Source organism: Gavialis gangeticus, unplaced genomic scaffold (assembly GCF_001723915.1).
Source record: "Gavialis gangeticus isolate Ggan-Ray unplaced genomic scaffold, GavGan_comp1, whole genome shotgun sequence".
NCBI classification, from domain to species: Eukaryota; Metazoa; Chordata; order Crocodylia; family Gavialidae; genus Gavialis; species Gavialis gangeticus.
This window is the reverse complement of record NW_017729011.1, coordinates 7,697,694-7,707,557: the sequence shown is the minus strand read 5'-3', so window position 1 is coordinate 7,707,557 and position 9,864 is coordinate 7,697,694. Positions and strand designations below refer to the sequence as shown.

The 9,864-nt window shown below is 44.0% G+C and overlaps 1 protein-coding gene across 4 annotated transcripts in view; it reads right to left on the bottom strand.

Annotated features, from left to right (window-relative positions):
• The window catches only part of CACNA1B (calcium voltage-gated channel subunit alpha1 B), a 644,201-nt gene that overhangs the window by 227,342 nt on the left and 406,995 nt on the right, over positions 1-9,864 (bottom strand). For all 4 annotated transcript variants that reach the window (XM_019510484.1, XM_019510481.1, XM_019510482.1 and 1 more), the window contains 2 exons: positions 7,692-7,748; positions 4,600-4,689 (listed from right to left, as the gene is read on the bottom strand). In XM_019510484.1, the coding sequence (XP_019366029.1) occupies positions 4,600-4,689; positions 7,692-7,748 (147 nt within the window). The remainder of the gene's footprint in view (positions 1-4,599; positions 4,690-7,691; positions 7,749-9,864) is intronic.

Sequence of the window (9,864 nt, the reverse complement as noted above, 5' to 3'; positions counted from 1 at the left end):
TGGTGCCCAGAACTGGACGCAGTACTCCAGCTGCGGCCTGACCAGTGCTGCATAGAGGAGAAGTATCACCTCCCTGGATCTGTTCGCGATGCACCTTCTAATGCATGAAAGAGTGCGGTTAGCTTTACTTATCACTTCATCACATTGATGACTCATGTTCATTTTGGAGTCCACCATGACTCCAAGGTCCCTTTCTCCTGCTTAGAAAGTCACCTCCCAACCTGTATGTGTGTTGGTGATTCTTTCTCCCTAGATGCAGCACTTTGCACTTATCCTTGTTAAACTGCATCCTGTTCTGTTCTGCCCCCATTCCCAACCCATCCACATCTGCCTGAATCCACTCCCTGCCCTCCAGTGTGTTTACTTTGCCCCATAATTTGGCATCATCTGTGAATCTGGACAGAGTGCTTTCCACGTCCTCATCCAAGTCACTGATGAAGATATTGAACAGCACTGGTCCAAGGACCGAATCTTTTTTCCAGGTTGAAAAATGCCTACTGCCCAATCGTGGGTAGGGTCCCACCAGGTTTCTGTTAACCCAACCAGGTCAAAGTCTTTGTTTGCAAGCAGGAGTACGAGTTCCTCCCGCTTGTTCTCCATGTTGCTAGCAATAGTATAGAGGCACCTAAGCCACCCCGATGGGCGCCCTTGGTACCCCCCTGTCCTACTGTCCTTCAAAGCAACAGAATTAACCACAGGCTAAGAAGGATGCTGCATTGGCATTCTCATTTTATTTGATAAATAAAGACCTCTCAAGGACCTATGGCAACACTGATGTTTCAAAGCCACAGAAAACATCTTCACAGAGATATTCTACTGTCTGTATAACCTTACCTCTCTTGATTTGCATTGATTTCTGAGGTAACCAAATGGACCAAATTCTGCATTCATTTAAACACAATCTGGAATAACTTCACTGAAGAAAATTAAGTCATTTTGAATATACACTAGCCTTTTGGCTCAGATCAAGTGTAGTTTTCTATTTCCAATAGGAAATTACAGATATGAAATATATCTCTGAAAGCAGAAATTTACCCATCATCTGGAAAACAGTAACAGATATTCAAGCAATCATAAACCTGGAGGGGCTGCATAGTCCACTGCCTGGCAGAGTACTCCAATACTGATATTTCCAGTCCAGCACCCGAGGTGCCTGAAATGAGGTAGTTTGCATCAACCGCTGCAGACTTTATAGCACAGAGAGGGAAGGGATGAATAGGAGCAAACTGTGGATTTTAAAAATTATCTCAGAAAACACACTGTGAGGAATGTTAATAGTTACAGAGCTTTACAGTGTGGTTATAAGGTTCATGGAGTCACTTTTAATAGAATTACAAAGCACCTTGTTCAAGAAACAGCCAGCAGGAGACTTGTCAACACACATACTGCCCTGATCTGCGCATTCGATTGGCACTTTTCAATTAAACTGTTAGCTCTTCTCGAATACTTATGAACACAGCAGAGATACATTCAGATAGCATGCAGAAAACATCCAAAAAATTTCCCTTTATACACGATCCTCCTTACGTTTTGATCAATTATGCTATGCAGAGTTTCATTCTCTTCAGAACGGGAGAGTAAAGCCGGCAGTGCTTTCTGTTTCCTCTCTAATGTATTTGTTTCTTCTTCTCCACCATTTTCCACACATTATTGAACATATTCCTTTGTGGATGAGCCAGTTGTGCAGGAAAAAAAAGGCCTGTTGATATTTTCCTGACCATATGATCCATAGGTGATCTGAGCTCATCAGAATATCTAAGAAGCCAGATCCTTCTGTGTCCCTGGCATCTGCCACTTAAAATGTTAGGGTCAGAGACCTGGTTAGGTGGCATGAGCTGCTAGTATCTGAAGAGACTGTGGCATGAATTAAAAGCCCCAACAAGTTATCCTGGCAATAAGTAAACACTGTAGCAGCATGGTTTACCTACCACCCACACAGCAAGCAAAATTCCCTCAGGGAAGGGAAAGAAAACACACTACAATGCTAGTTTCTTCCCCCTTCAGCAGGAAAACTCTTACCAATGGCAGCAGTTTAAGCAGGTGGCATGTTTTATGGCTAGTCTGGGGGGACTGCTAGGAATATGACATGGGTGGCAGACAGTGTCAAGCATGATATACAAGCTCAATCCCAGCAAAACTTCTCTTCAATGTAAGAACCCTTTAACTCTTCTAAAGATTAAGCGTCACCTTTCCAGAGAGTAGAATGTGTCCGTCATGCTTTCACGCTGCTGCGCGCACACCGACACGTGATCACACGTGAATAGCACAGACTGTGGTGCTTTGCAGTGACTGCAGTACTGTGGCATTTACTGAAGATGGATGACGGCATCCGCTGGTTCAGTAGCAAAGCACAATACTAACTTAACCAGTAAACTCTCCTCATAAGGTTTCAGTTGGGTAGAGGAAGAAAAAAATAATTTACTAGAAAATACATTTCCCCAGCTTGGGCTGTAATCCCACTGCCACTGAAGGAAGAGGAGATCTACCACGTGTAAGTGTTTCCCTTTCCTGGCCCCATAACAGCTGCCATTATAGTGTGCTTATTCTAACTGAGATCCTGCTTGACATTGCAGCCTCCACCCCTTTTCATTGTCCTACCATACACAACTGCGAGGGCTAGGCAAGGAATTTGCCCCCAGTTCACTGGAGAACAAGCAGAGCCTTTGAGCTCTGTTACTTTCCTGCCTAAAATTGTGTGGTCCTGGCAGAGATCTGGGGCAGGCATGGATCACGGTGTACTCTTCTCTCAGTATATGGGCATGAGCATGTGCGCAGAGCCCAAATCTCCCCATGTGGCTTTAGGAACATAGAAATCTGTCACACAAGAGTAGGATCAGTGGCCCTCTCTATACATTAATAGTATTATGCAACTAACTGGTTAATTGTGCAATTACCTTAAGACCAGCTATACCTGCAAAGTAGCTATCACATGACAAATAGCTCCAACCAGCTATAAATTTAGACCTCGAAAATGCATAGTGACTTTATAGCTGGTTGCTATCAACCTTGATTCAGCTGACAGGGCTCCCAGCTGCAGAGATGCACCTCACCCAGCATGAAATCCCCAAGATCTGGGGATTGTGGCTGCCATGATGCCTGAAGCTCGAGGGTGTGTGAAACCTCCAGCCCACTCAGGTCTTTCAGTCCCAGTTGCATGTGACCCCACAGCTGGGGGCTCTCAGCCATGGAAGCCTGCCTCTTGTCAGTGCAGGGGGACCCCAATCCTGGGCTCTCCCTGCACTGGCAATAAGACATGATAAGATTTAAAGTGCAATCCCACAGTTGTGCCTCCTGCCATATACGCGTGGCATGGCAGGAGGCCCACTTGTGTGGAGCATGCAGTAGATCTAATCATGCCTTTATCTGCACATGTAGAGGGGCCCAGTGTCACAGGGTTAGCTTACAGCTCAAATCTAGGGATTCTCCGTGAGCATCCTGGTTACAAGCCATTCTCTAATGAAGTCTGCAATGCATCCCACAAGGAATGCTGGTCATTTAGGGCAGATGTGACTGGCTCTTTGCCCACTCCATGTCCTCCCTACCACAGAAGAGCCGAGACTGCACTTTAAGGCCCTATCGGGGGCATATCTGCATGAATAAGAACTCACCAAACAGGTCCTTCAAAAGCCAGTATGCCTAAGGGAGCCATGACACCTCCAATTTCTCTCGAATGGCCCATTTAAAGGGTGCAGTATGCAATTCTATATGCAGGGCCACTTTAACTGAGCATTACGGAGTTGGGTGAGAACCCATGGGCTAGGGACAGACATTACACATAAACTGGTTTAAGTGATCAGAAACTGGTTTAAACCTATAACAGAACAGATGTTCAGTGCACATAAACCAGTTTGAAAATGGCTGAAACCAGTTTGAGATAAACCAGGTGGAATGTAGTATCAGACTTAACTGATTTGGCTCAAACCAATTTATGAAAATTCTGTCCCAGACCCCTTGCTCGTTTATGATAAACCAGACTCCCCCAGCATCCTGGCGTGCTCTCTGGGCTGGGCAGGGCTCTCTGCTCCACAGCAGGGCTTGCTCCTCCCCTCTGCTCCCTGGCTGCAGCACCAGCACAGACTTACAGGCTGCTCCCTGCCCCCACCCCACTACTCTCTGCTAAGCAGCTATTCCCCACTCCTCTCTGCCTTGCAGAGACGTGTCTATGAATTAGCTAGCAGACCACATGCTGGTTACAGTCCATGCTGAATCAACAGGTAGCTGATAATGTCCCTCTGTTGTTTTCTTAATGGGGTGGTAAACACTGTTATCAATTCCCTTCTGGGCTAATCAGAGTGCCCTGCCGGGGCCTGGCCACACCCCTGTCCCTCAGCTCAGTAGTGTGGAAGAGAAGGGAGGGCTGCTCTAGTGCCCCCTGGCTTCTAGGCTGAGTACTCCCTCACACTACAATGGCATCTGGTTCTCACTTAGAAATGCCAAAGGGTAAAGGAGAGCTCCTGGTATGCTTGAAACAAGGAATTCCCAAAGGCTCTGGCAATTAAGGGCCGTCTGTGGAAACAAAGCAGCAGCTCAGAGGAATGCAAGGTTAAGAATTCAGACAAAGTATTTTTCACAGCAAATGAATATGGAGCCAGTACTCACCAACAGAGCAAATGTCTGTGAAATGATCCTCACCTTCTTCAGCATGTATCAGATCATTTTTGCTCTTCTTTATCGTAGCTCTTTTCAACACTGCGTGCAAATTAAAAAAAAAAAGGCCACGCACTGTAAGTTTTTTGTAGTGGATTCTCTCCTTTCTCTGCCTCTCACTCTCTAGGACCTGTATTTACTTCCCAATGCCATTTTAAAGTTGCTGCATGAGGATAAGCTGTAGCAAATCGATCAGCCTACAGCTTTGCACTGGGGCCTCTGCATGCTTTGATGTCAGGGTCATTATTTATTTAATCTTTTAGATCTTGAAGGCTTGCCAGGAAAGAAGTCTGCCCACCTACACTTCATTGCAACTGAAGTGGGAAGATGGGGAGAGCAAACATATCTTCTTTGAGTAGAAGAGAGATGGCTCTTGCTTAATGGAAAGATTCTGAGCCATGACAAGATACGAAACAGGAGCTCTATTATCTATTACAAACATTAATACTGCTTTTCTAGAGCACGTAGCTTTAAAAAAAAAAAATCAATGTTTTTTCTACCCCTGTATCATTTGGAAATACCATAGCAAAAGCAAATTCTAAGATATTGTGAATTTCTCCTTCTGCACAATATCTTCCAGCTGGGGATGTTGTGACACTGAAAACTTCAACCTGGTCCAGCAACAGTCTTTGTAGGAAAGTAGTTCTATCCCTGTATCATTCCACAAAGGGGGAAACCAAGGCACAAAGATTTACTGACTTGCCCATGGACACACCACATATCAGTAGTGAAGCCATGAAAATAATGGAAGTGCTGATTTCCAGTCAGTATTCTGAGCCTTACACACAGGTGATACATAGGGGGGCACATGCCCCCCAGATTTCTGTGCCAATAGCAGGGCCTGGCTGGAGCCAGGGTCCTGCACCAGCAGGAGTGGCGGCACAGAGTTGTCCCCCGACACTGTCAACACTTACACATTGTTTATAGCCCTAGACTACCTACCTTGGAATTGTGAGAACTACCAGGAAAAAATTATACAGTTTTGGTAACAGTTTAAAAACAATACAATAATTAAATACAGCTTGATAACAGCAGTAAGACACTCCATGGTGTGGTGATACATACTGTCCAATAAGTGCACATATAAAACTATACTCAGGATAATCAAGGTTTAGGCTAATGTGAAAAGTAGACTCTTATCCTAAGCAAACTACATTGGCATGACTAAGCAATAAGTGCACCACCTCATCAGGATCTGACATCTTCTCATAACTGTTGCATGATTCAGTTTAGAGACAGGACCAAACAGAACTCCCAGATCCATAAGCCTCAGAATGCTAGAGGTGGAAGGATACCCCAAACTGTGCTCTGAATACAATTTTTGCAAACATATTACCATGAACTACTATGAACTAAACAACAAACCTAGACCCCAACTCTTCCCAACATTGGGTCACGTAAGGTCTAGATCTTAATTCTGCAGCCTAAGCCCATCTTGATAGTATTTACATTACTCCACTCTCTTCAAACTGGGTTTTGAAAAGCCGGGACAAACAACACATTAACGCCAGTGTTTTATATACTGGTGTAAATTAGTCCGGGGTCTATGGAAGACAAGTGAGCATCTTATACCAGGGTAGCAGACTGTAGGCTGCTATTAATGTGTCGTGTCAGCTGGTAGCAGGGGAGCTAATACCAGCCTGTTAGCACTAAGCAAATGGCTACTTTGGAGTACATCATAGACACATTATACCTCATTGGTGTAGTTTTATACTTGATTCTTTCAGGAGCAATTTTACACTGGTTTTGGTGACATTACCCTGGTGCAGAAGTTTTCATCATTTGTCCATTCCTGGTTTACATCGGTATAAAGGTCAGTTAGACTGATGTAAATGTGATATGTGTCCACACCCCCAGACACATACTTGTTAAAAAGAGGAATGGGTCATACTGGTGCCATCCAAGTGCTATGAAAAACTTTCAGCGCCCCAAAATTGCCTCATTTCTGAACTGCGGCACTCCTTGCTTTTCCATTCCTGGGCCTCTTCTAAGCACAGGTCACCAGACATGCCAAGGCCTGTCAGAATCCAGGCTAAGTGTATATGTTGGATCAGTGGTCATTTAGGATTAAATCCCAGCAAACACTGGTAACCAGCAACCTTGATACTCAAGATCTCCTCAGGAAGCCACAAGTGAAAAGCATTAACCCACTGTGCCACCTAAACCCCTGTTGATTTTCAATCCACTCACTGTTGTAGCTGCTGCCGCCGCTAGTCTCCGCCGGTGCCGTGCCTGGTTGAATCGGCCCTTCGGAGGCGGCCCTCCCTGACAGTGAATGGGAGGAGAAAGAAAAAGAAGGGAAGGGGAGGGGAGGGAAGGGAAGAGGAGGAGACATGGGAGGACGAAAGATTGTCAGAAAAGGGAGAGGGAAGAGTCTTTAACTGAAGTTTCACTGACTGTAACTTCCTTAGAGGTCGGTGTCTGAGGCACAGGGAGAACAGCCTCCATAGTCTCACTGCACCTGTGCTGAACAGTGCAATATCTTGAGTCATCTTACGCACACTGTACCACTAGGAGCTGTACAAGTACTAGACATTAGATAGGATCACCACACCCTGTTATGTCTTACTGCTTACAAGTAACAGGGGTCTTATTGTCTGTTTACCAAATCCATTTGGAAGCTTAGATTTAGAGCCCTGCCTTCTTATTCTTCCTTATTCACTGCTGGTATCCACACTGACGCTTTTATCTCAAGGCTACAAGTAGACACATTCCTCTATGCTATCGATAGGCTGATAGATGCCCCATTCATACTATAACCCTGTAATTAGAATGGGGACTCTGGAAGATCTCAAATGTGGATCCCCTTTCCAGACTAACATATCACATAACCACGGATCATCCACATGGAATCTCGAGAAGGCCCTGCATAGGAAAAGGGAATTTTTAGCTGGACTCCCTCCAAGGCTAGGATGAGTGTTTTCGAGTGCATGCAAAGGTACGGTGCCTATTACCCTCTCAGTCGCAACAAAAAACAAACCAGCATACAGCACAAGAACCTCTCGCATACTGCAAGAGGAAACGTACAAGGTAAAAAGACCTACCATCCAGAGGGGACTTCTCTTCAGCGTTCTTATCTTCTTCTGCCAGCATCACCTCTTCTGCAAAAGGGAAACAGCAAGCGCTCAACCTTGGACATATTGCACTGCCACACTGCCTAGGATGGAGTGAGGGTGGGCATGTACCACGGGTTTCACCAATCTCAGTTTGCCATACCACGTAATTACTGCAAGCTTTTGCATACAGTCTTGAGTAAAAGCCTCAGTCACAATACTGTTCCCGCCCCCACCCCCAGTTTCATTCTCCTCCTGCTTCAGGTAAGGAAGTGAGTTATTAGAAGAAACCTTAGAAGATTGACTCTTATTTCCCTGCTCACAAACCTGCTTCCCTCCTCACATTAAACCACCTATTCTGGCAAATAAAAGGGCTGAGCCAAAGCCCTACTTATGCCTTTCTGCCCAGTCTCCACCCCTCAGATTGCAGAAAAGCACATCCAGAGTAGTTGTAATGGGATACAGCAACTTTCACTTCATGCGCAATGGGTTAAAATTGATTGAGAGCAAAAAAGTGCTCACTCTGCAGATCTCAGATCTGTGCCAATCTTATTCTCCAAGCCACCCAGTTGTCAGTGCCAGGACCTTAGCCAGTTAGCCACTGGCTCCCCTCCTCAGTAGGAGAAATAAGCCACCCTTGCCACACACAATCGTACATGATGATGCTTTGGGATGTCACCAACTGGATAACTGGTGAAAACGTGGCCCTGTTAATCAACAGCAAAACTCCTACACTCTCTTCGGCTCAACAGTTCAGTCACTGCAACTCAGTTAAATTATGTATTTCCTATAAAATAGCTTGGCACACACCTTCCTCCCCATATTTATACAAACTGTTGCTAAAATAAACATAAGTAATTCTGCTTTCCTACAATGTATGAACTTAGTATTGACCGAAACTAAAGAATGAAACCTGCTGTGCTTTTCTTGAGTGGGCAGTAGGACAAATATCATAAGGACATGAAAAAAAACCACCGCTGTTTCATTCACAAGAAATTACACTACATAATATTGTATAGCAGCACTTCCAAAATCAGTACAATTCAGATAAACAGGTCTATAATGTTCTGATGTATTTCTGTCAAATACTGATTTTTTTTTGAGTGGGAGGGTATGTTTAAGAAGGAAAACCTAGAAATCTCCAGTGCCAAATCACTAATAGCTGAACCAAATGTGACTTTGCATCATTGTAAACAACAACGTCCTTTCACGTTTCTTGATGTCAGTATTGACTGGGATTTTTGTTAAGTGATACAAAATCCTTCTAAAATCTTGCTTGGGGAATAAAAAAAAAGATCAGTTTAAAGTGAAGACTGGCAAAAGAAACACGCTAAATATCAAAATCTGTTGCCAAAGAATCAGTCTAGAGAGGAAGAGGTGTTAAGTCCCAACCTTACTTACCATCTTTGGTAGTGATCTGGGAGAAGCAGTAAATGCTACATTAATGAAAAGTCACTAAACTGAAAGGACAGAGAACTAATACAAAGGGGATGAGAGAGACTTGAATTGTAAGGAGAACAGGGCAAATGATATCCATCTTGGAAAATGCAAACCCAGTGCATCTAATGGTATAAATATGGGGGAGATGTATCATCAATGGGAAGAAGAATTTTGGGACGTAATAGTGCTGAGAGACTTAGAAGTGATAAAAGCAAATTTTACATCAGTCTGCAGTTATATAAGATATCAAAAAGTCCGATACAATTGGGGGACATTTGCAGAGGCAACTTGTTCATAGAGAAACCGTTATTCTAAATGCCACAGGTGCATTTCTACTCAGGTAACATATTCATTTCTGAATCACTTTGGTATCTAAAAGATATACACCAAAAGTAGTTTAGAGAAGAGCTGCAAAATTATTTGGAAGTGAAGGAGAAAAATAGAAAAAAATAGTCCAAACTGAAAGCAGAACAACTCACAATTGTACACAGTACAAATAAGGAGAACTGGGTGTTGTGAATAATTCTGAAATCTCAAAAGGAAAAACGTGTTGGTCTTATCACTTTGCCCATTCAAAAGTGAACTGAGCAAAAGCCTAGGAAACATGCAATACTGAGCAATCCTGTATTAGCAGAAACATGAATTATGTACCTTAACACTGTAGGTCTTCCTACATACGTTAGGGCTGCACAAAGCTTCAGTCCCTGATTCGATTCAGTGGAGA